The sequence below is a fragment of the Calypte anna genome, chromosome 1 (genome assembly GCF_003957555.1).
Source record: "Calypte anna isolate BGI_N300 chromosome 1, bCalAnn1_v1.p, whole genome shotgun sequence".
Taxonomy (NCBI): domain Eukaryota; kingdom Metazoa; phylum Chordata; class Aves; order Apodiformes; family Trochilidae; genus Calypte; species Calypte anna.
The window spans coordinates 190,118,668-190,145,923 of record NC_044244.1 but is presented as its reverse complement, the minus strand read 5'-3'; the positions used below and the strand labels follow the sequence as shown (position 1 = coordinate 190,145,923).

General features: G+C 37.4%; 1 protein-coding gene across 1 annotated transcript in view; it reads left to right on the top strand.

Annotated features, from left to right (window-relative positions):
- TMEM135 (transmembrane protein 135) overlaps positions 1-27,256 on the top strand; it is a 162,480-nt gene that overhangs the window by 30,731 nt on the left and 104,493 nt on the right. The window contains exon 4 of the mRNA XM_030463553.1: positions 9,605-9,638. Coding sequence (XP_030319413.1) covers positions 9,605-9,638 — 34 coding nt within the window. The remainder of the gene's footprint in view (positions 1-9,604; positions 9,639-27,256) is intronic.

The window sequence follows — 27,256 nt, the reverse complement described above, 5'->3', positions numbered from 1 at the left end:
CTGTATCCTCATTGCTCTGAAGGAATTAATGTTGTTGTTAGGTCCTGCAGCAGGAAAAGCGTGGAAGTAGAAAAGTGGAATGGTGATGATTTGTTGTATTTAGCCATGCAGGGGTTTTCTGTGGTGAAGATTACAGCAGTGTATTATGGTTAAACATCTTGCTTCCTCTTCCTGCCGTGTCCCCTTCACATCCCAGGACAGAAAAATGATATGTTTTCATTTCCTTTAGTAAGTTTTGTGGATTGCATAGAGTTTCTTGTAATCAGATGACCTCCACTCCAGATTGAAACTTTTTGATAAAGAAAATGTGTGCCTTTAAAACCTTGAAAAAAATGGCCTGTTGGAAAAGCAGGAGCAGCACAGTCCATGGCATTAAAATCAAGCATAAAGCAGGTCTCATGAATTTGGGCCAGTACCTGTCATTGCAATCCAAACTGCTCCAACTTTAATGAAAGACTGAAACAACATGGACTGTCTGGTAGCACATTCTCATTTTGTCTACTTGAAGGAATTTGTATGTGCTTCATGTTGTTTCCCCAGTGATAATTTCTTCCTTTTAAGCTCTTCTTCAGTGTCTGTTATTCATTATTCTCGAGCAGTGGACTGAGGAAGTAGCAAAAATTTTCTAGTATCAACTGTTGGAATTCTTGAACTTTGAATTTAAAGTTAGAAAATAATAGGTTCAAACTGGACTTGGCAATAACTTCTTTCTGTCTTTGGTAGGTGAAACATCACATTAACATGTGTAGTATATGGCACAGCTCATCATGGAACACTGATCATACTTTTAGTACTGCTTGCCTGCCTGTTTTTATATGACTTAATAGTCTGTTGTTTGGGTTCTTTTTGGGGAAGAAAACCCACACAAATGGCTCTCTACGTTGGTAAGTCTAACTCCATGCCCTGCTTCTGTTGGAATAGCTGATCTGCTGTTTCTGAATATTGGGGCATTTAGAAGACAGTCACACCATGTCAAAACCTGCAGTAGTCCTCTGTGTGAGTGGATTGATTTATCACATTAGGTTTTGCTTTGAATATTCTTCAGGTATTTGTAAACAGTTTAGTCTGATTGCAAATGTAATCATTGGGACATGAAAAGCAACTCTAAACATGCAAACAACCCAATAGCTGTTAGCTTGACAGACTGGAAAAAGGTCATTAGGTTGCTTAAATCTTTCAAAATAGTTGAAAAACCTAGTAGTTTGAGTAGTTCATCAAAAAACTTGTATTGTGGAACAGACCATCTCAAACTGGGCACAGAAAATGACTTGAGGAGGAAAAGGCAGCTATTTTAAAAGAAATCTGAATTTTCACAGAGCTTCTGGGGGCTGGGTTTGGGATGTGCAGATAGGGTACATGTGAATGGCACTGAACTTGAGATGGGCTGGAGGGGAGAGGAGACTGGGTCAAATAGTAGATGAATTTCCACTGATGCTGGGACAACCCGAAGCAGTCAGCTAGAGTTGCAGCCCTATATGAGAATTCTTTTCCTCCTTCTTCTTGCCCTTGTTACTCCCCAAATCTACTGGGTATATGTGCAATTGAATATTGCACATCTCTGACAACTCTGACATTTCTGGGCCCTGTCTTGCTCCTCTGACATTCTGAAATACCCATGGCCTGTCTTGCTCGTCCTAATTCTTATTAACATTTCTGGCCATTATGTCTTCTTTTTCCTACGAAGCAGTAGTGATCTCCAGCAAAATACGAAGAGACACTGCTGCTAAAAGATCTCCAAAGCAGTTTTGCTTAAAAAGAGTATTTTCTGGTGTACCCTACGTGCATACCTTTCAGACAGAGTGGCCAAGCAGCACATGTTGTGTCCTGACTGGGAAGGTGCCCAGAAAAGAAATGTTTTCTTTTTGATTGGCTGAGCTGATTAAAAACAATTCTATGTTACTATCAGCAGTCCAAAGAAATTGTTATTTGAGTCCTTACTTAACACTAGATAGGCCTTCTATACCAGGAATGTTAATAATTTAAAAAATTACTGGTAATCCTTCATTTCTTTTCCTGAGGTTTGATGAATTTGTTATTCTTCTGTTATCTAGTAGTCAATCCTTTTATGAAGCTAATAAGCTTTCTGGAATCTGATTTTTATCTCTTCATGGAATCTTGTGAGGTTAAATCACACTTTAATTAAAAGCTTTTTCCCCCCTCTGTAGGTCAGCCTTTGTTTTCACTCTTGGTTCTCTAGATACCATAAACTGTGAGAGAAGGAGGAGGGAGAGAGTGTTTAAAGAAAATATGTCTAACATAGAGTATAAAACAGTTAAAAAAGTAAACAGTAGATGTTATCTTGTATTGCACTAGCTGCAGACTCTTAAGAATTATTGGTACTAATTTAACTGGAATGTATTAGTGTAGATATATTTTCTTTTTGGCTTCTCTCCTTTTCCAGTTTTCTCATACTCACTTTGGCATGTGTTCAAATCATAGAACATATTGAGTTTGTTTTCTTTCCTTTTAAGAACAACAAAATCTGAGTATTTGCAAGAAACCATTTTACTTTACATGAAATGTGCTCAGAACAAGTATTACTGATTTGCAGATTTGAGCAACTTCAGTTTCTGCAGCCTGTAAAGTGTATATTTACTGCTTTAAACAATCCCAAATTTTGAAATAGAAAGTTCCTTTAAAAAACAGTGGATTCTTAAACTGTGAGGTTTAGATGTAAAGTTCACTGTCTGAACATTATCTTCATGTGAAAGGCTCGCTACTGGTATTTACTAAGCTCAGAAAGTAATAATTTTGTTTTTTAAAAACTTATTGCTTAGGTCTGTTTTCATAATTTTTGGCATTATTTTGAAAGCTTATCTGTTCCTGCTGATTTTAAGTGAACTTTTGCACTAGGATCTTGCTGCTGGCCTCCAGCTGTCAGTAGGAAATTGGTGGGTGTTAGAGATTAACGATACCCTGAACATAATCTGTAGTACTTGTGTTATTGCAGGGATGCAATCACAACTCCAGATCTATACTTGGTTAGCTTGTGGTGTCAAGCTGCTGTAGAGCAGAAAAACCCCCTCTTCATTTTGACCTTTTCTTTTTCAGGGGAAACCTGTGATTTGTGTGTTTGATTTAATTCTGCAGGTTATGAAGTAGTGTGCTTTACAGTGGAGGGGGAGGGAAGCTGGGGGGAGGAATTCTTCCTGTTTTTTGCAGACCACAAATCCTGTCTGGGGAGCCATTACAAACTATTATGTTAGCCTCTTAGTTTATGCTCAGAAATGAAACCCAGAGTTAACACTTTTTTATTTGTTTGGGTTTGTTTTTCTTTGTTGTTTGTTTTAAAGGGTCAAATGTTCTCAGATTTTACTGTAACAAGTCAATACAGCATTAGTTATGTGCTCTTTATCTTTGGGTTGGGTTTTTTTTCCCTCTCTTCTTTTCTTTTTCTTTCGTTCTTTCACATTCCAACCCATATATGCTTTGGAATCCTTTGAAAGGAGTTGTGTTTGTGATTGCTGAGACTTGCAGAGAATTCAGAAAAAAAGATTATTGGTTAAAATAAGGTGATAACTGTCAGCATATGGAGCAGACTCAATGAACAGTGATATTTGTATAAAATTCAAAGTTGAATTTGTAGGAAACTCATAAAAATGTATTTTTTTCATAAATTCATTATGTTAAAGACACATGTAGTTCAGACCTTGTTGTATAGGTCACAAAATGGTAAGTGACTTGTTTCATTCTACTACCTGTTTATTCTCAGGCTGGCTTGTTGATTTGGCAACACAAAGAAGTTTTGAAAAAGTAAATAGTAGGAATGTGAAGTTTTGGACTGGAGATGAAGTTAAAAGGCTTTATAGCAAAGCTGAAACTACTCTTAGCAGCGAGTTGGATATTTTTATCTTGTGTGTTTTTTGCCTTCCAACTGTTTAAGTGTCCTGTATACATTGAGAAACAACCCATTAGTGAGGCTGTGTAATCAATGTGGATGTTCTCTTAATTGCATGCATAGAAGTTTTTAACATGCTGCTTCACCTCTCAGGCTCCTCCAGCCATCAACAGCTGCTGTGTGTTGGGCTGCAAGTTCTTTCCTGTTGTTTCTGAGTTGGCCACTTATTACCCCTTTAGTTTTAAGCAAGAAAAAAAAGGTAATCATAAAAGATGCAAGACTGGTAAAAAAAAGCAGTTACAGTAGCTCAGCTATGTTTAGGTAGTTACAGAGCTTAGATTTCAGGATGCTTACTTGTGGAAGTTTGTGCTTTAACTGAAACAAGGCAATAAAGAAAATGATATTTTAAACTTAGTATTGCCAAAAGAAGTTATTGATCAGAAAAGCTCAGAGGCTGGAGTGCTGTGTATTAGACATGTATGATGGGCAGGGCAAGGCAAAACATAAGAAAAAAAATATTTAAAAGGAAGAAAGACTGTTGAGAGACAAATAATTTAAAAATCACAGGTGCCTACCTCTCCTGTGGTTGTTCAGAGAAAGAGGTGTTTGCTTTCTGTTGGAAATTTTCTCTGCTGCTGTGGTTGCAACAATTAATTTGTGGTAAAATTGCCCTGAGCATGAGCATTTTATAAGGATTCATCCCACTTTCTGGCAAGGTGTGGTAGGGTTTGGGGTTTTTTTTGTTTGCTTTATTCCCTTAAACAAGGAGAGAGAACTGGCAGTGAGTTTCAAGAAAAAGACATCTCGGCTGTATTTTAAAAACATTAAATCATATTTTATATGATTTGATGTTATATGAAGCAAAAAATCATGCTACTTGGGAAAATAAAATGATTCTGTAAATTCTGTAATATATTGAGCTAAAGAAGAAAACATTCTTTAGGAAACTTCTACAGCAGTGTGTTGGCATACAGATTTGGACAGTTGGAATTGCTTCTGTTGGCATGAGTAGAGTTTTTAACTCGTATATGGGGAACTGTACTGTGGTCTAAATCAAGGAAGTTTCCCAGAATGTATAGCACTATATATATATAATATATGTATATATATATATATATACACACACACACATATATGTATCTATCTCACTATACTTATGCATGAAAATATAAATACCTTGCAGACAGGTAGATGCATTCAGAGTCTGAGACTGGTGCTTAATGATTTCTTTGTCTTTAAGATACTATTGATTAAACAAAGAATAGGAAACCTTTAATCTGTTTTTTATTTACTGTATTTCCATTATAAGCCCTTAAAGATGAGTTCTGAAAACGGACAGTTTCAGTGTAGAGCCATCACTGTGATTAAAATCTTAGGGAATATTTTAGAAAAACTAAAGGAGCTTATGTTTTGGGTTTTTTTTAATAAATGGTATGTGAGTGATTTGTTTGGACTCCGTAGTGTTGAAGTGGAGGCAAAGATGTAACTGGCTTCAGTAATCAGGAAGATTCTTCTCTAAAGTAAGGGGAAAATAGTAAAGGTAGGGAGCATTAGAATACCATATCAGTGGTTGTGATGACTTTATTGGAAATACATAAATTTGATATTTTTGAAGAAGTTAATAGTTCATAACAGGAAAGTTTGTCTTTTATATTAGGAAGCCAAATTATTTATCATTCTAATTTCTTATGATTTCAAAATATCATACATAATCTTTCCTACGGATTATAAAGTCACTTTTCACCTTTTTTTTTTCATAGAATGATAGAATTGTTCAGAGGAGCCTTGGGAAGTCAGTGCTCAGAGCCAGCACTGAGTTCAGACCAGGTTCCTAGGCATTTGTCCTGTCAGTCTTGAAAACCTGTGAGGACAAAGGTCTGAGAGCCTCAGTGGGGCCCTGTACCAACACTTGGCTGTCTTGAACAAAATGCTCTACCTCAGGTTAGGTAAAAATCTCCCTGTTTGTGCTCGTGGTCCCCCCCAGCTGGCTGATCAACATCTGTTCTGTACTGGGGACCAAAACTGGGTGCTCTGTGTGCTGTGGTGAGTGCCAAGTAAAGGGGATTAATCATTTCCCCTGACCTCCTACCTATACTTCTGGTAGTAGCCCAGTTCACTGCTAGGCTTCCTTGTTATTTTTATCCTATAGCTTTTTGGGTTTTTTTAGCAGTTATTTTAGACTCTTTCCTCTGGGCAGTGCAGTCACAAAAACACATGGTTCTTTGTTGAGGTCTATAGGCCATAGTTTAGGAGCTGTTGCTCTTAGAATTTGATATGAAGCATTACCAACCTGTCTGTAAAGCAAATTTTATCAAATGAAACTTTTCCTTGGAGAAAGTTTGAATAAACAAGAGAATTATTTCCCCGAAGCCTGTGACATGTAATTTAAACACTAATGTCAGAATCCTTGTGATTGGGATTGTTCAGCCACAGATGATGCAAATTGCCCTTAGTAACTGAACTCTGAGATGTTGCCTGCTCTCTTCTCTAACAAGCATACAAGAAAATTCACATGAAAGTGAACTGGGGAGAAAAAAAGGAGAAACAAAATGAGAAGTTTGTTAAACACTATTGTTCTTTGAATTAAAGAGTAATTAAAAATGTGTTTACTTTCACGCTATCCCTTTTAGGTAAAAGATACCAGTCTTGTTAAAGATTTTTTCAGAATAGTTTTTCTTTATTCTTTATTTTAACACAACAGACTAGAAGTATGGACCAGGACACTCCCTTCCATCTCTTGCCCCACAGAAGCAGGTCTCTTGGATGCTGACTTGCATCCCCATCCTAGTTCAGCCTTGGCCTGCTGCTCGTGGATGTCGACCCTAGTTTGTGTTTTTCCTTCCTAAATTAAAGATCACATTTCATTAGAAACAGAGCAGGGGATGGGAGATACAACCAGTTGAAGAGGTGAGAGGGAGGCAGTGGGAAGCCAAAATGATGATCTTGATGAGAGCGGCATCTGGAAGAAAAAGAAATGAGATAGAGATGATGGAGGAGGAAGGAGCAGTAAGGATTTCTGTGCATCTTGGGCTTCCCCACCATGACCTTTTCAGACCACCACTGGTCAGACTGTCTGCTGATGTCTCTGCTTCTGAGGTTAACATTCAACACTGGTCGTGCACTTGGGGGATGAAATGTTGGCTGCATTAAACTTCCCCAGAGCAGGTGGTTAGACATGACTGACATTAATTTTGCTGTTTGTAATGCCATTTCCTAATAATATTCTTCTCTTACTTGCCAGCTGCAGTTTTAATACAGTCTTTTAATACAGCAACCAGTGATGCTTTTGGTTGGCTACCTCTGTCTTTCTGTCCTGTTTTCTATCAGTTCTTGTTGCTACAAAACAGTGCAACATTTTCTTAACTCCCACCTAGTTTTTAACAGTCTAGTTCCGGGTTAGGTTAGGCTTGCTGGATCGCATTTGCAAAGGGCCAAGAAGAGGGATTTTGTTTGTTTGATCTGTTTGTTTTTGTTTTGTTTGTTTGTTTTGTTTTGGGGTTTTTCTGTTTGTTTCTTCCCAGAACCATAGTGCTATTTATTTTTAAACCAGGCAGTGGATTAGTTTGGAGGAAGAAAACGTTGTTCTTGGAGTTAGCTAGTGCCTCATACAGCAGCAGATAGAGACGGGCTTGCCCCAAGCACTTTCAGATGATGTCATCTGGCAACTTCCTCTATTTTCAGCTCCGGAAGCTACTTCCATCTCTGCATTCCCTGTCTGCACGTTTTCCCTCCTCCTGACAATCGACTTCTCGCACCCATCTCGCTGCAGCTGCACCAAAGTTTTCCTTCCTCTCCTGTAGCTCTCTTTCCTTTCTTTGTCTTTGGGTTGGCAAGCTGCGTTTTTCACTCAGCCAAAAGCCACCACAATAGAAGCTAAAACTTATTTAGATCAAATCCTTATTTTTTTAGCACTTAAAGTAAAATAAATTTCAGTGGAAGGCTGAAAAGACCTTGCTGCATGTTGTCTGTGCCTGCACGAGGTAAGGACTGCAAGAGACAATCCACCAAGTAAATTATGTGCACATACAATAATGATATTTTTGTGCACGTTATATACAATACAATTGTGAAGCCTTAAAGCTGCATTTCTCACACAGTAGCTGATGGTAGCTTCTGGCAGGTAAGTATGTTATTGCAGGACATCTTAGAAGTTCTGAAGTTTTTTTCCAGAATACTTATAATGCATTTGGTTTACTCATGATCTCCTGAATAAATTTAATTCTGTGTTCCCAAACATTTGAGTGTTTGGATAGTTGTCCTAAGCTTTTAGACGTATTATGGGGATAATAAAAAGTAATCTAAGAAGGATGGAATATCCAGTATTTTTCCCCACAGGAGCAGATTAAAATTAAGTATACATTGCACAGAACTCTACTGGCTGCCACTTTGGTAATCAGGAGGCTCAGGGTACCAATATAATTTGACAGCTGAGATAGCTGACTGAAAGACCAGGTGATTCCAGACCAGCTTGAGAGTTTTAATTTAATCTATCACATGAGGTGAATTTTCACCTCTTCCTGGTCAGAGACTTCATATAGTATTTTGATGCCTTATTGCAAGTTATAGAGGTCTGTCTGCCTTATTGCTTACAGACCTATTTCCTAGTTCTTGTCTTTTTGTTTTTGTGTGCCTCAACTTAACAAAATCTGTAGATTCAGGCTTTTTTTTTTTTTTCCCCCGGTTAGGTTTCCATGCTAGCCTTGTTTCTAAAACCTGTACAGAGTGGTACTAGATGGAGAAGGTGTACAAAGAGGGGCTTTGTAACTAACTCTACTTTTTAAGTAAAAAACAAACCCAAATGGCTGTTGCTAGTTAAAGTTTTGAACTTGAGCCAAATTTGAAACTTTCTTGAAGACCCGAACCTGTGGGACTCAGAACAGTGCCTCATTGCTTCCTGCAAATTCAAGGTGGTGTGACAGTACTACAGCATTTAAGTGGAATGTTTCCCTGTGCCTTAGATATCTGCTGTGAAAAACATTGATCTGGATGCCTGGCTTGGCAAGATAAACACCCAAATGGAGGGGGGTCAGAAAATATTGGGTAATTTTCTGGGGGGTCTGGTTGATGCCTGTAAACTATGCAATAGGTATTTCTATGTTTCCTGCTACCTGTGATCTTCTTTTGCTTGCTTGTACAACTGAAGTGATGGCAAGGTGTGTTCTGCTACCATACCATTCTCTTAAGCACTTTACAGGTGGTCAGGATCTGTCAAATCTCATGACAGAGTGCAACAACTCAAAAAGGGAGGAGGGCATGCTGGCTTCAGCCAGGATTTCTGCATCATCAGTCTCAATAGAAAATACTTTTCATAATGTAAACAGAAGGGCGAGGGCACCTTGAGTTAACACAGCACTCATCACAAAACAGAAGCTTACACTCAAGCATTTTCCTGTAAAGTCACAATTTAACGTAAGCTTTGGCCATGGTTTATATGCTTACCTTACCAGCTTGTGTGTAGGCTTTTATTTTGTGGTAAAGACTGTGTCCTTCAAGGTGCCTTTTCCTTCACGAAGGCTGCAGGACTTGTGCAGTAGTAAGCTGCTATATATAACTTGGTTCATGTTTATCTCACCCTTTTGGATACTATGCTATCAAGGTGCTATTTTTGGCTTCATAATTATTTTTTTATAGGGTAGTAATGATTCATCATTCAGCAAGAATCTCTTTTTAAAACTCTCTTCTTAAATAAAATATCCTTAATGCATGAAGTGTATTCATTGTGCAAAAAAATGTTTAACTTGCTCATTTTGTCATTTCTGTTTATAGGAGAGGTCTCCTCACAATTTACATGGCCAACCAAGTAAGTAGTCTTTTATTTTAAGAATAAAAATGTTTAAGAACCACTAGAAAGGTACCTTCTTTAAAATTGATTCTGAGATTCTTTGCATTTTTTATACTTTCAGGATTTTTTTTTCTTTTAAGAGTTCTGTGTTATTAGATAAATAAAATTATCTTAAGAGCAAATGGTGTCTCTAGGTTTTTAGGAAGTAGCTTTAAAGCAGAGACTGGAATATTTTTTATTGTATTGTGCTCAAAATTCCTTGTATTACAGGCCCAAGACAGTAGGTAGTTCTGTATAGACCCTCTATAGTAGTATGGCATCTGGTAGTTTAAATGTTGGTTGTTTTGCAGATGAGTAATCCAACATCAAATGCTTCAATTTTGTAATTATTTGTATTTCCAAGTGATTTCAAGTATTACACATGCAAATATTTTCACCACATGGCTGTACAGATTTAAATTTTTTTGTGTCATATTCCTTATAATCTTATTCAAATATGTAGCAGTACTGAATTTGTCTAAATGATGCTTTGTGCATCACATTTTTCTGAAAATGTCAAACTTCTGCTACATGATCATACTCATTTAGAACTGATTTTATTATGTCAAAAGAAGTATTTGAAGTATGTATGAAATTTGAGTTATGTGAAGAGTCACAGAAACTACAAAAAAAGGAAATGACCTAAGAGCTGTGTTTCAGATTATTGTAATAATTTCCTGGGGCCTCAATGGAGTTGCACAAATACAGAAATTTGATGACGACAATTAAAAGATCCATGACTAAAAGTGATGAGACAAGGGCAATTTATTGCATTTCAGTGCATGTTTGCTAGCAGGTAGATAACCTGGAAACACGTTGTGTATGTTTGCCAAATCCATTAGAAAATTCTCTCTCAAATTCTTGTGTGTAACTATTTATTTTAGGGAGAAATTGCTTCTTGGGTTATTCCGTATTCATATACTGCCTTTCATTACAGGCAAAGTTATGAGTGCAGATTACAGACTTCAGAAGAGAAGAAATTAGTTCTTGACACTGATTTTATTGTTGCCCAGTAATGTCTGGTTTTAATTTTTATAGCTTCTTGGTTTGGATGACTGGTACCCTACCCTTTAAGACTCCTTTTCTTTATGAAGTTTTGTTCCTAATTTGAAAAGATGAAAAATCCCTTTCTTGAAACTTAAATAATTCAGTGTTCAGACCCTCAATAACATGTTGGAATAAAATTTTATTTCTACAAAGGTATTTTAGCCTTGGAAGGTTGAAAGTTTTCCTTAAATTCAAGAGAGCTGCTGTGTAAAAGGGTGGGTGTGTTGGACACATGGGGTTCCTGGGGTGTTGGACACTGTTGCAAGGGAAAAGTTACATTTTATGGACACCATTTGATTCAGTGGATATTCTCTGCAGCATAATGGTTTATTTTAATCACAAATCTTTGGTGAACTCAGGGCTACCAGGGTTTGCTTTGTAAACTACCCTTCATCATGGTACACTTGCCTTGTTAGCAAGATGAGTAATGAGGCTAAATGTTTCCCTGTTTGTTTGGCTTGTATTTGCTTTAGAACTTTATATGCTTAGATAAGATTTACTATTAAATTTACAAAGCCTTTAAAATATTTATTTCTGTCATCTTTACATTGCAGCATGCTCCTTTCTGAGAGCTGGCAAATTGTAACCATTAGTGATGTCAGCTGGACTGTGTAATTACACTGTGTTTCTTGCATTCTGTAAAACTTGTGTTCAGGACGTGTTAAGATATTTCTTGAAATAAACTTATTCCTTTATTTTTTTCACATTTTGCTGAACTGTGTTTTACAACCTGATCGATAATAATTGAGGCTTTTTGTGTGATTCTTCATGTGTGCCTTTGCCCTCTTAGATAGGAGGTAATTAGATTTATTGGTTATTATAAGAAATTATCTTGAATATTGCTGCGGTGAATTTTTATAGTCATATATAAGGGCTTTTGAAATCAGAAAGTTTTGTTTCTATTGTCTTGCTGCAAGTGTGTGGCAATTTGTCCTCAGAGATTAATTTACTTAGTGGAAAGGGGGAAATGTTAAAGACTTCATACATGGTTCAGTGGGTGAAATGCAGTAGAACATAAGAGGCAGTGGGGTCTAAGAACCCTTGTTCAAAAGTTGGGGGTTTTTTGTTTGTTTTCTTTTGCTATTTATGTAATCTGGAGCTGCGAGAAACATGTGAATAAGTGCCCTGGCTAATTTTAAATAAGTCAGTGATTATAGATTTATGTGAACCTTAACTTGCCAGGTGTATTCCCTTGCTGGTTATGCAATAAAACGGCATTGAAAACAATCTGTGTGGGCTGTATATACTCTATGGAGGAAAAAATAAATAAAAATATGTTCTTAGGCTAGCTTTCTGCTGAATTGAAGCTATAAAGCAATGCATTTCAGGGCTTGGATTTGCTTTGCCTCAAATCAGCTTCTGAGCTTCTCACTGGAAGTCAATCAAAGGTTTTAGGAGTCAATTAATTCTGATCCCTAACATCATTGAACATGTGAGTTTGGAAGTTTTTAACTAGTTCCAGTCTGCAACTTGATGTTTCTGTAGTGCTTCTGGACAGAATAGCAATAGTTAGAGCTATGGACCACAGAGAAGGATGGAGTCTCTTTCAAGTTGCATTTTGGATTGCATAAGTTAAGGGCAATTTTTAGGATCAAAAGAGATGCATTGGTAGTGAACATATAAGATGATCCTTCATGAATAACTTGAGATCAAAAGGAAACCCAAAATGCCAACAAAAGGTAGAAAGTGAAATGTAGTCAAGATCTTTAGTTATTTTTTTCTGGAAAAGTACATGAGATTAATGACTGCCCATAAGTGAGGCGTTTCAAAACAGCTAAGGCTGTTCATTGTGAACAGCTTAACAGTTGAGTTGCTGAAGAAGCCATGTCTTTGGATCAGGTGGTTTTTATTCCGAGTTGAAAATGAAACAAATGCTGCCTTCAGTATGCAAGATACGAGGAGACTGATCTGACTTAGGGCCAGTTTGATAGAAATCTTTTGTGAAACAAAGAACTTGGGAAACTTGGTGTGTTATCACTGAAATACAGCATTGAAGAAGCAGTTATCTTAGCATATGCTGAACTATAAAATGTGTGGGTTTTTTTCCTTTATCAGAAAAAAAATGAAGTTCCTTTACATGTGTTTGAAATTCGAATTATGCATTTCTTTATCAAAGACTTTCTTTGAAAAAAAAGTTCATGGTCTTCTAATGAAACTGAGTGCCTGCTTACCTCGTTGCTGATCCTTTCATACATGCAAACTCCTTCCCCTCCCGCTGTCTGCTATTTCAGAAATACCTTTTTCATTTGTATTTCAAGTCTAATTAAGAAATAGTCAAAGCTATTGAGAAGTACTGTTCACATGAAACAAATACAGTACCAAACAAGTTGATCAAAGCCATTCCAGTGGCTGATGCTCTGCTTCTGTATGTATAGAGAAAAGTAATACAGCTGACCACAAAGTTTCTTGCAGTTTTGAAGTAGTCCAAGCAGTTTCACAGTTGAATTATTTTTCAGTTGCATAAAGGGACTAAATGTGGGTTCATTTTGGCTCTGTCTTTGTTTATACGAACCAGGCAATGTGAAGGCCACATGTAAGTTGTGCTCTTAAAATTTGAATTATTTGGTCTACAAGCATGTGAAAAGGCTGAAGCACAGGCTTAAAAAAACAATCCCTGAGGATTTAATGGAGGCATGAGTATCCATGGTCTCCAATGAGTTTTAACTCCAGATATTTTTATGTTATTTTACATGATGGAAGTCATGGTAGTTCAGAATATCACTAAATCTTCGTGCTGGGCAATATTTTTAAAAAATCAAAGCCATTAACCTAATTTAAGATACATGACACATGCAGGCAGCAAAGTAGATACCAAACTTGACAGAGATACAGCACAGTGCAAAATATGGTTCAAATGTTTGAGGTCAAGGGCCCTCCAGTATCACTTTCTGGATATGCTAAATTTGATGTTATTGATTCATGCTTTGAGGGGATGGTACAGAGAGGGATGAAAGAAAGAGGAGTGAGACTTGCTGTGGCAAGAGAAAAAGCAACAACAGAAATCTTCTTTTCAGCTGTGCTTTTGCTGATGCTGTAGTTTTAAGCTTTGGCTAAAGACAAACTGGTAATACTGTAAAGGAAGGTACTTCACACAAGACTGAGCATTCCTGAGTGATTTTTCTCACAAGCTTATCAAATGTTTTCTGTACCAAATTGCCAATGTGTCTGAGTTGTTACAGATGTTTCATTAAATATCTTGTGCCAGTTGCAGAGAAATGCGGGAGGATGCTATGAAAATGCAGATTGAAGGTTTTTTGTTTGTTTTTTTAGAATTTTAAAAAAACTTAATGTGCTGTTTGACTATAAAATCCTGTTTGGCATTTGCATAGCTTGAAACTCTGAGGAGTTATCATGTAGTGCTGTTATACGCTATAAAATGTGTATGAATTCAGAAATATTGGTTAAAATATAAAAAAGTTCATGATTATAACTTCTTCATTGATAGTTCTGTGAAATAATAGGTATTAACATGTCCAACTTGTTTTGGGCAAACAGTTATATTTGGTTAAACAGTTTATTGTAACACCAAGAAGGTGCTTTCTTTTTAAACTTAATAAACTGGTGTTTTATAAACGAGGCACTGACTGGCTCCTTCTTCATTGGAAAGAATTCCATTTTAGTCAAAAGATGGAGGCAATCCAAAATGAGGAAGGATGGATGGATTTTCTTTTATGTTTTTCAGTTTTTAGAAGCACCAGGTTCCAGTAAAATGGATTTGACCACTCCTCCTTTTTCTCTTTAGATAGTTAAAGTTTTATTGTGTGTTTTCATGCAATTCATAGTGTTAGCATTGTACAAGGACTGCTGGGATGGGATGGGGGAGCTTAGCTGTTCTTTTAGCATATTAACCAAGGTAGGAATAGCTGGATTTTTTTTTTTAGTTTTCATAAAATCACAAAATTGCCATGGTTGGAAAAGACCTCTAAGGTCACCATGTCCACCCATCAGCACCATCCCTCCCCTCCCAGCAGCAGCTGGCAGGGACCAGGTATATTTATTCTTTAGTGGTTTCCACAGTAGATTTCCCTATCATTCTTTGTGTTGTCCCCTTTTCAGTCAATAGTGTGTCAGCTGAAGTAAAACCATTGCTTAGTTCCTTCTTGCAGGCAAAAAAGCTTAGGTACCAGGCTGGTTTTGTTGTTAGAATAGTATATCTTACTTTTTTGGTTTTATAATTGTTAGCACAGCACAAGTATTTTGATATTTGGTTTATATTGGATATTAGGAAAAAATTAACTGAAAGGATTATCAAGCATTTGAATAGGCTGCCCAGGGAAGTGGTTGATTTGTCATTCCTGGAGGTATTTAAAAGCCATGCAAAGGTTCTGCTAAGATACAGTTCAGTGGTGGACCTGACAGTGTCAGGTTTGTTGTGATGTTCCTTGGTAAGTCCTGCATTTTCTACAGGAATGGTATTTTCCTGCTATTTTCTGATCTGGATTTTGGAGGAGATCCTCTTTCATAGCTTCTGATTCTTTCCTGCCTGGATCTTAGTGCAAATGAGGTAGAAAGCAAAGAGCTTACATCTTTTCTATTTCATAGAAGGCATACTGAGATGGAGCTTATCAGACACTTGTTCTGTGGCTTCACATAATTTATTCTTACCTCATGGTTTAAAGCCAGGCAGTCAGTCCCTTGGTCTCAGAATGACACTTAGGGCATGGCTGATGTCACAGCATGGATAGGCAGGCATCACAAATGCATTTTTTGACAGTGACATAGAACTTGAATGGAATCTGGCTTACCAAACTGTCACGGTGCCCAAACCAGGACACAAACCCAGGAGAAAAAGCTAAGGCTGATGATTTTTATCCTTTAGATTTTAACAAGCAGTTCTCAAAGACAGTGGCTAATCACATGTTTAGACCTTAAGGCTGTGCTTGAATGAGAAACATAGTTTGTTTTTTTATATAATTTCAGTAGGCAATATTTAGTGCTCTATGTAGCAATGAAATATAGCATTCTCAAGCACTAATAGCACTTAGACTATTGCAAAATAATGTCAAATACAATGTTATTTTTTAGAAACATCTTAAAGGAAAAAAATCACAGTGAAGCGAGAAGTATTATAGATAACTAGATAAGCAGAAGAGACCTATTCCTTGGTACTCATTGTCATCTCTTTTTCCTTTGGTTTGCACTCTGACAGGTAGAATCAATAACTGACAACGACCTTGTAATAATTTTAAGCTGTTCTAATGTGTCTAGTTTGCTGTAATACCTAGGTATTTATATGCATGTGTTTGTAGAATTAAAAAACTTCTGCTAAGAAATAATTAAATTAATTAAATTGTTAATTAAATTATTAATTGAATTAATTAAAAATAACTGAAAGCAGTTTTCAATATGAATGTGGAAAAGAAAACTTGGTTTTTTTCTTCTCAGAAGACTTGTAACTCTTCTTAACCTTGTTATGCTTTGTCTTATTCTCGCAGCATCTCGAGGTTGAAGAGATGCTGTTAATACCATCTGCCTGTTGATTATTGGGGTGGTAAAGGAACTGTAAATGTAGTGATAACAAAAGCATAGATTACTGGAAAAGAATCAAATTTTTTCTGATTATTTTGGAGGAACATGAAAGTTACCAAAAAAGAAGTGGGTGCTTTTAAATGCCTTTTAGTAATATTAAGAACTATTCCACAGGCACCTAAGAAGAAGAAAAAATTTTCCCTTTCATGGAATCTTAGAGTTTATTATTGTGACTGTACAGGGAAGTGTGTGATAATATTTCCAAACTCCTTGCTTAGAGATGAAATGCAGATGTTGTCAAATAATCAAAGACTTTGACATGTTTTATTCTAGTCAACAAATGCTCAAGATACTTTCCAAAAATTTTATTTTTGAATGCAGAATTAGATGCCATAAATACTATATACTTTTCACATATCATGTTCTGTGGGATAGGCAGCTTGGCAACTGAAACAGGCAATATTGAAATAAATTGCTACTTTTCAATATAAGCACTGCATAAAACCCGTGTGAGGAGGGAACTGAGCTGAAGTCTTTCTTTTAAATAGAGCTTAATGGAGACTAGTTTGATTAACAGAATACTTTACATAATCAAATTATGGATAATTCATAGCACTCTATCATTATATTTAAAGGTTGAAACTTAAGGTCACTGTCACAACCTCTACCCTAATTCTTTGAAGGGAAGGTTTTAAATAAGGAGTCGTGTGATCTTAAACATTGCTGATGTCTTCACTTTTGAGTAAAACAGTAATAAAGTTGGATCCTGGCAGCTGGATCCTTGTGGATTGACATGGCTAATTGGTTTTGGCATCTTAGCCTCAGGAAACCTCATCCATCACTTCAGAGCAGGACATTTGACAACAGTCAGAGAAAACATTTGAAACATTGTCTCTTGATTCTCTGAAAAACTGCTTTGCATTTTTGAACCTTCCAGTGAACCTTAGTGGACTCTCAATGCAATACTTATTTTTATGCTCCTTTAACTTCATCTTTTATAATGAATAACTTTACCTGCTTGGCTTTCTATCTGTGTCAGTATTACTAATTAGTTTTGAGACTTACCTCCCAGGTAAAGCTAATAGCTTATACAGATTTGTATCAGAAATACACCAAGTGCTAAAAAAAGCTGGCTACTTACAGTTACCTCTTTGCTAATTAGTAATTGAGATGAAAGTAATGCTTAGCTTCAGGTTCTGAAGGGCTCCCAGGCACTTATCTTGAGAGCACATAGCACTTCTGATTCTGAGAATTGATGTAAGCAGTGATGTAATAGATCAAAAAGATGGGTCAAGAGAGAATTCAGGACTTCCCAATAGTTCAAGAAAGTTGAGGATTTTCACAGTGTGAGGGGTGGATTTCAGACATTTTTGGGAGGAAGCTTGTGAGAGCAGGAGTCTTAGCAGTCATCTTCCCTTCATACTTCTAATTACTATATCTACTTCTAGTATATTAGTGCCTGTCCTGGTCTGGATAACATAATTCCTAGGATAATTATAATGAAACAGAGTGGCATTTTCAGCCCAGGAAGAATTTTGTTCCTTTTAGAAATCTAAGTCAAAATAAAACTCAGTCATGTACTTGCAGTGTTTAAATGCTAGTTCCACACAAAATTTTGGAGCAAAAAAAAGTTTGGTTGAAAAATTAACAGATTTTGCTGTGCAAAAGTGAGTTGTTTTGGAAAATATTACAGAAAGCTTCTCCAGTTTCATAGTTTCTGTGATGCAAAACAAAAACTGTTTCATACTTTACGTACACCCTGAAATAATTGTTTTTGTATTTTCATTTAAACATCTCGAAGAAGCATTTTTTGTGTTAAAAATTTTTCATGGCTCTGTATAATTTTTTTTAAAGTGTTATTGTAAATAAGTAAATATTTTTACTCATTTATAATCAGATATAACAGATGTGCTGGTGTATAGCTATAATCTTGTGTAAATTGCCAAATGTTAATGTGTGGCTGCTTAAGTTCTTTATATGATGTTGTTACAGGATACACAGATTTTTAAACAGTGCTGAGACTAAGTTTTTTAATTGTTTAAACAGTCACTGGTTTGGTATTCAGGGGGAGGTGGTTCATTTGAAATCTTTTCTCTGTGATATGCTCCTTATGCCTCTAATAAGGTCAGAAAAGTGGAGGAGGAGAACTTCTAGCACAGCTTGTAAATGTCAGTCTGGATGGAAGACAGGTCAGCTTGAAAACAATATTGGTGTTGGAAAAGTGAAAGGAAAAAGAATCCTTTTTTGAAGCTGAGCTCTAACATGAAAACATTGTTTGAGAAAATGTAGAATTATGATAATTTTTGGTAGAGCAGAAAGAAAACATTCTGAAGTATCAAACTTCATCTAGTAAATGTGGGGAAAGTTGAACACAGAGTAAGATTTATTTTAGTTACCTCTAAAGCTGACTTGTTTTTTTAAGGCAGTTTTTTGTGAGTGTTTGAACCCTGTCCACATGTGAAGCTTTCCAATTAGTGTCCTGTCTTTAAGACTGTTCTGTCTTTAGAAGACAAACGGATTTTTATAGCATTTTTACAGGAAAATCCACTGAGGAGTGTGACTGTAGGATCTTTTCTGAATCTTCTCTGTCTTTTCAACCCTTTCCACACAATAGAGCAATCATCAGCAAATTAGACCATCAGTCACCATGGAAATTTCAGTGGTGCATCCTTTACCATGTCTTATTACAATATTCTGTTAAATAGTTATTTCTGAGAAGCTTCATCCTTGGAGTTTGGTCTTGTACAGCAACTTCAGTGCAAATCTTTAATGCTTTTGTAATGTGAGTGGTGTGATTCTTTGAGGAGTTTCTTTATAGTTCAGTAATCTTTGCTCAGATGCAGTGAAGTGTTTCAATAGTTGCTGCTCTTCAGTACTGAGGATCTCAGGAGATTTACAGACTTCGTCAAAATAAGTGTGGAAGTGGAAATTCCATGTTCAGTATTTCTATGGAGAAGAAAGATGTTTTGCTAATGAATTGGCACATATGCAATGTTTCTGAGTTTTGTTAAAGATTAATCCACTGTAGCTCAGATTACAAAAATTATGAGCATTGGTTTCAGTAAAATGTGTTAGATTGACTTTCCCTGAACTTTAAATAACTTTGTAAAAAATGGCCTGAATTTGTTTAACCCTTCTCCAAAATAAAACTTAATAATTTATTGCCTTTGAGTACTGTAAAATATGAAGACATTTTCAATTGCAAGTCTCTTAATCTTGAAAAATTATGTTTTCATTTATATAAAATCCTTTGTGTCACTAACCTTGGGTAATGTAGCTCGTGTCTTCAGTCTTTCCCAAGTTTGGTGGTACAATGTGTGAGGCAAAATTCTGTTGATTTGCAGATCATTACATTGATTTAAAAGGTCTTAGAAAGTCATGCTGAAAACAATTTCAAAGAATGCTTGTACACTTGGATTGGAAATATTCACTCCATGTATGTGTAAGATCATGCCCTACTATCTGCTTACAGATACTTTATAAACAATTCTATTTGCTTCAGGTATTTGGAAATTGTAGATATGCATGTTTGCATAGGGTTTTTTCTTTTTGTTGTAGAATCACAGAAACTCTTCCCTTTTTCCTGACACACACATGATGTGCACACACATACTGTCTTTGTATCTGTTTTTCTCTCAGTCTTTAGGGATGTTTGTGTAAACTGGCAGGAGCTTGAAAAAATACGTTCATTCCTCCATACAAAAATATGCAGTTGTATTTGGTGTATATTTTAACACACTGAAATTCTGTGGTGCCCAAGAAATGGCTGCTTGAGGAAATCTTTTGCTTTACATTTGAACCTTGATCTTCTCTATGTCTCTTGTTCTTTGCCTCATTAAGGCTGCTGGGAGCTGAACCAGGTTCCTGAGCATGTTAATGGGTGCAAACTGGCCCCTTGAGTCCTGAGCCCTGACTCTGGCATACAATATCAAGCATTTTGTGTTGAAATGGATACACTCAGCTTGAATAAGGGCATTGTTTGCTAATGCTTGCAAATCGCAGTAAGTGAGTGGCCTGTGGCAAACCAAGAGGTAATGGGAATTAAGTGATGTAAATAACCTTGCTGGAGAACTTTGCCTTGGTCATAAATAACAAAGCTCTTGGACACCTCCCCCTCCTCCCTAAAGAAAATCTATATAGGATCCTTACTGGATTAAGTGACCGGGTCCTTATACTTCATTTGTGAATAACAATATACTACAAGTTGAAGATGTTCCTGTTTTGATGAATTTTGGACTAAAGCCTCTCACTGATCTGTTAAGTATTACTAATGGGCAATAATTTGTAATTTTTCTCTCAGAATTCCATAGCCTGTGTATAATACAGGTTGTGTATTGTGCATGTGGAGACCCACATAACATGTGTCAAACTAGAAAGATTATTTTCGGAATGCTACTGGATGGAGTTACTACAACCAGTAGTTTGAACACCAACCTAAACCAAGGTCAAACTGGTTTGTGTTAACCAGTATCCTCCCTGTAAAAGGGGAGCTGGAAGGAAGCCTCAGACCTGATTCTGGGGTGTGGAAAACCTTCAGCCTGTGCAGTGAAAATTTTCTAGAATAGCAGTGAACTGGAGACAGAAAAGTGTTATTAGGAAACTATTGGTACAGGAATTTTGCAACCTGGTTAAAAAGAAAAGCCAGTGTAGAGCCTGCCATGAAGCATCATGACCTTTAGCAAAAGTAGATTAAGATTTCCTGAAATCATGAAGTCAAAAAAACTGTTGAAGAAAACGAGTCAGTGTTTCCCAATACCCTAAGAAATAAAACTTTATGTTCATTTTTATATTTTAACATTTTTTCAGTTCACAAATCATCTTGTGTATGAAGTCATCAACTAGCTGAACATCTGGGTCCCACACTGTGGGCATATCTAAATTAAGCCATAGAACCATGTGTACTTTTTTGAGCAGTAGTATATAGGCTTGGTCCTTTTCAGTCCCTTTAATCTGCCAAGTCTGCTTCTCTGTCCTCAGCACACTGCAGTAAATATTTGCAAACATAACAATTTGACATTGGTCTGTGGTTGGTTACTGCTGTTTTGTACTCAGTTGCATACTGTTTATCTTCATGCAGTGTTCAGAACATTGCTTTAAATTTTGACTTGTAATTTTAAATGCAAAGAATTCATTAATCTGTTACTTCACTGATCTTTAGCAGTTGATTAGAAAAATAAGAGTGTTTTTTTAAAACAGGAAGTCTTCCTGATTAGAGATTTTTTCCTTAATGAAAACAAGTTTGCAGAGCATATTCATGTTGAACTTTATTGGGTTAACATCATGATGAACATGGAGTGTTTGTTTGAATTGCTTGCTTTTTAAGGAATGGGTGGAAACAAAAGGACCAAGAGTTTACAGGTAGCTTGTACAGCTGATTTGGAGCAAGACAGCTCACATGTTTGGTTATAGTGCTAATGCTGAATTTTGAGGAAAAAAACCCCCACACCACAGGGAGCTTTAGGAATATATATTTTTAATAATCTATTAAGAGTGATAAAAAGAATACTGAGAGAAAATTTGTTTCATTAAAACACAGTAACTGACAGCCCCCATGTTATTTATTTGTCTCCTGAAATATTTTTAGCCTGGCTGTTGAATTAATATTGACAAATGTTTGAATTAAGCAAAATGATAATCCTCGATGTCCAGGTTCAAGTCTTAAATAGCAACTTTTTGAATAAAAACACTCATGGCTCCCAGGAATGTGCAGCTTGGTGCAAGTGTAGACTGAGATTGTGAACACTGCTGGAAGTGTTAAGACTGCAAGTGGTGAAGGTGTACAAACTGTCATGAGCAAAGCTGGCAGCTGCCCCTCTTCTGTCAGGGGACTGGTAAGCAATGAAGTAGGTGATACAGAAAGAAAAACAAACAGAAAGGAAAGCTTATGAATTTCCCTATGTGTTATGGGATAGCTGAGAAAGAAAATGGGAGGTGAGGGTAAGGATAAAGGGCAAAGTATATTGTACTTTCCATGTTTATTTAAAATATCGTGGTGATTTTTCCCCAAAACTTGTGTTTTTAATTTAAAAAATGTGCCTTTAATTAAAAAATTAATGTGCTTTTGTAACAAAACTGGAAAATTAAATTGGTCAGAAAAAGAAATAATTGTTCACAAAGAGAATACCAAGATTGATTGATTAAAAATAATTGATGAAATATATTTGTTCTGTAGGTAAAAAAAATACAGAGAAATTGTATACACATCTTTATGCTGAATCTTAAATGCACATAATCTACCTTTTTTTATTTTTCTTCAAATTGCTAGTTCTCATGAAACTATGTTGATTAACTCCATTCTTAGTTCTTGAAATTTTTCCACAGAATTTCAGGTTGGGTCTTCAACAAGGAAGATCACACAGTTATGCCAAAATATTGATAATGGGGAAGAGCACTGATTGTCATTGTCATAGATGGTCTGGAAAAGAGGAAACTGAGAAGACAAAGTTTTACTATTTATAATTTATCTAGAATTGTGAAAATGAGAGCTGGTTCTGGAGACCTGCAGAAGACTGCAAGAATACTGCAGTGTTGACAAAGTGACAGTAATGCATGTGAGGAGAAAAATCCTTAATAATATACACAGGGTTGGAGTCTTAATTGTTATTGGGAGGGACAGGAAGCTGGAATTATGAAGAAAATGACACTTCAAGACTTTGAAACTCTTAAGCCCACCCCAGCCCCTTAACTTAGTATTAAGGGTGACTGGGAGAGAAATGGAGGATAAAACAGAAAAATCATAATCACACCACTCTACAAATCATGGGTGTGCTGACAGGTTTACTACTGTCTGCTGTCTGGTCCTCTTTAAAGTGTAATAGAAGTAGAGAAAGTACCTTGTGGAGAGAGAAAGGATGCAAAGGTGTTGAAGAAAGTGTAAGTGGAGGAGCTAAACTTGGTAAACTGAGCCTGAGGAGGGATGGCTAAGAAGAAGTAGGAGACAAGTATGTAAAATAGTGTTTGTGTGGACAGGAGGAATAGTGATGAAGAAGTTGCTTGTAATGCAAGAACAAAGGGATGCCAAAGAACACTGTTAGCTGTTCAAAACAGACTGATGCAGGCATGGAGAAAGCTACACTGAGGAGCTCATTGTCACAGGAGGGTGTGGATGCTGAAAGCTTTCTTGGGGACAACAAGAAGAAAAATCATGGAGGGAAAAAAATTAATTAGGGTGGTCAAATTTGAAGATACAAGATGATGGAGACTCCCTTTTTACAAGAAGTCATATGGACAAGATGAGGGATAAAGGGTGGAAGTTACTGCTGGGGAGATAACTGGACAACAGAAGAGGTTTTTGCTATGAGAGCAGTTGGACTGGAATGATCTCTCCAGGGCAGTGGTGGATTCCCCAACACTGGACACTTTTAAGACTCAGCTTGACAAGGTGCTGGACCATCACATCTAAACTGTCTTCCTGCCTAGAAAGATTGGGCCAGATGATCCTCAAGGTCTCTTCCAACCTGGCATTCTATGATTCTGTGATCCTGTATCTTGTTCTGGAAGCTCTGCCCCGTGGTTTGCTGATGTGTATGGCATGGAAGGTAGTTTTCAGGCACTGATAAATGGTGGTTATTAGAGACAAAGAACTGAGCCAGTTGGGTCATGGACTTCTTTTGTTATGGCTGTTTTTGTGTTTTCGGGTGTAATACAGATATTTCTCCATCCTCTTTTGGATCTTGAATTCAAAGGCTTTATATATCTAAATCTGGCAATGTGAGTCTCATACCTGGGGCCAGTTAAACTCCAGCAGCAGGAAGGTGTTTTGTGGTGTGTGTTGGGAAATGATTCCAGCAGTTACTGTACCCCAGGCAGGCTGAGAGCTTGCTGAAGCACGTTGCTCCAATTCCCACTGCATCTGGGTGTGTAGCCTGTTCCTTGTGTATTTGTTTTTCATTATCCCAGCTGTCTGTGCAATGATACATGGAACGTGTAGAAGCAGGATTTTTGCTGTGCTTAATTCTTTTTCTCTTATGGAGGAAAAACCAGGCATCTGGTGGCAGGAAGTAAAAGAAAATGGAGAGAAGCCACATGGTGTTATTCAGAGCGTGTTTGGTGACATCTCTGGACACAGCATTTGTTGTTAGCACCCAGTTATGCAGAGATGCTGGATAGAATCATAGAATTGGCTGGATTGGAAGGGACCTCAGAGATAATCAAGTCCAACCCTTGATCCACTACCACTGCAGTTACTAGACCAAGGCACTGAGTGCCACATCCAGTCTCTTTTTAAATATCTCCAGGGATGGAGAATCCACTACTTCCCTGGGCAGCCCATTCCAATGTCTGGTCACCTTCTCGGTAAAGAAATTCTTTCTAATATCCAACCTAAACCTCCCCTGGCACAACTTGAGACCGTGCCCTCTTATCTTGCTGAGAGTTGCCTGGGAAAAGAGACCAACCCCCACCTGGCTTCAACCTCCTTTCAGGGGGTTGTAGAGAGCGATGAGGTCTCCCCTGAGCCGCCTCTTCTTTAGGCTGAACAGCCCCAGCTCCCTCAGCCTCTCCTCATAGGGTCTGTGCTCGAGTCCCTTCACCAGCCTGGTTGCCCTCCTTTGGACCTGCTCCAGGACCTCAATATCCTTCCTGAACTGAGGGGCCCAGAACTGGACACAGTACTCGAGGTGTGGCCTCACCAGTGCTGAGTACTGGAGCAGAATCACTTCCTTGGACCTGCTGGCCATGCTGTTCCTGATACATGCCAGGATGCCATTGACCTTCTTGGCTACCTGGGCACACTGCTGGCTCATGTTCAGCTTCCTGTCAATCCAAATGCCTGGGAGGACTGCCTGTTACCTTACTAAATCCTTCGTTACTGGATAGAGATAATCAAAGTGCTCTCTCTGTGGCTGAGGTTGTATCTCTGACAAATGTGGAAGTCTCCATTCCAGTGGATGGAGAAAGGGGAGCTTATTAGCAACCTGATTAGTAAGACCTGGTACTGTAATTGTTCTATACTTTTTTGTCAAACAAAGCAGATCTCTTCCCCTACCCTCCTGACAAGTTTAAAAGCATTTGACCTGGCTGATTGCCATAGGCAGAAATGATATATTTTTAAAAAAGAAATATTAAGAAATACTGGAACATTTTAAAGGACCATTAATACCATTAGCAGTTCTGCCTGTAAATCCTACTGTTTATTCTTTGTTATCTATTTAGAAATACCTAGAAGAGTTGTTTCTTTTTTTCAGGCTGGAGGGAGAGGAAAGGCAATGGTTTTATGACTGCAGAATGGAGGGAAAAGCTTCTTCTCTAAAGTACTTCTGAGTCCCAGTGGTTTCCTCAATGTGCTTTTAAGCAGGAAGATAAATAAGCTGTATATGGAATCTTCTTAAATATTCGAAAGTATAGAACATTATTTAGTCATAATACTATGTATTTCCTAAATAATTATAACAGGAAATGAGATAATTTGGGCAATTATGACATTGTTCAAAGGGTTAAATGGTATTTTTGCCAGAGACCTGTAATTTGAATAGCTTGTATTGACATTTCTGTGGAGTTATGATGGCCTCCTATTACATATCTAATTATTAGCAATAGTTTTAAAATTTTTCCTAATTTAAATTGAGAATTGTCAAAATGTTAGGCTCTGTAAACTTCATTGTGTAGAAGTTAGAAGTAAGGGAGTTCTTTTGATTTTGATGCATTTGAGCATCTTTTCCATATGGATTCAATTCACATTTTAATCGGAATGTGGAAGTCATTACTCTGACATCTGAAACTGAGGTAGCAATAAAAAAAATTATCCCAAACAAGACAGCAGACACAAATTATTTTGTGTTTATTACTGGGTGGCCCTTTTGAAACTTTCCCAAAGTTAATTGCTTCCAGATATTTGGGAACTGAAATTGTATTATGACAAATTTATTTCTGGTCATATTTAACTCGAGTCTCCTCAGTAAGACTGGCTTAAACAAACAGAAAAGTTGTCAACCCACTCATGTCTGTCTCCAGTTTTTGTTGCAGTAGCTTTAATCCCAGTGATTTGGTTTAATAAAGACCACTGAGAAAACAAACACTGGTAGTGACTGCGCTGCTCTTGTAAATTATTTATCATATCTCTAAGGTTTTACTGTGGCATAAGTGCTGCTGTGTTAGCTTAAATTGTTCACAAAGATGTCGTGTCAGATTAAATGCCTGTGTAGAGTTTGTATATGCCCATGAGCAACATTTCCTGCTGCCTGGGATGGGAATGCCTGGGAGGCTGTGGACGTGCAGACCTGGCCCTGGTGTCATGGCGAGGCAGTGACCAGAGCAGCTGGAAGAGTCTGTCCGAGCTGGTTTGGGGTTGTAGGCACTCAGTGAGATCTTGGGTGCTGGTTATGATGGGCTTATTCATGGTGCTCAACTCAGGGTGCATGTGCTAGGAGCCTGGAGCCTTTGTATGAGGGAAGGATGTGGGTCCAGGGCAGGGCGTGCAGCACCTCAAGTTGTTCTTGTGAATTGGTACAAAGAATTTCCTGTAGAAAGCACAGCAGATACGAAAATATTTGCAACTAGATGAGAAATACGCCTGAATAGCATACTAAATGCATATGACATGTATTGTCATGAATATCATCCATATCTTCCTATAAAATATGTTTATTTATATATTCTTGTACCTGGAAAACTCTGTACGGATTTGGAGCCCCCTGGCACAGGAAAGATACAGACCTGCTGGAGAGGGTCCAGAGAGAGGCCACAAAGATGATCAAAGCGCTGAAGCACCTCTGCTATGAAGATAAGCTGAGAGTGTTGGGGTTGTTCAGCCTGGAGAAGAAAAGGCTCCAGGGAGACCTTATAGAGGCCTTCCAGTACCTGAAGGGGCCACAGGAAAACTTGGGGGGAAGGGTGGGGGAGGACAGGACAAAGGGCGATGGTTTTAAACTGAAATAGGGTCGATTTGGGTTAGATATTAGTAAAAACTTATTCACTGTGAGGTTAGTAAGTCACCTAGGGAGGTTGTTGATGCTTCCTCCCTGGAAGCGTTCACGGCCAGGTTGGATGGGACCTCGAGCAACTTGGTCTGGTTCAGAGGGGTTGGATCTTGATCTTTAAAGTCCCTTCAAACCCTATTCATCCTATGATTCTGTATTACTGTG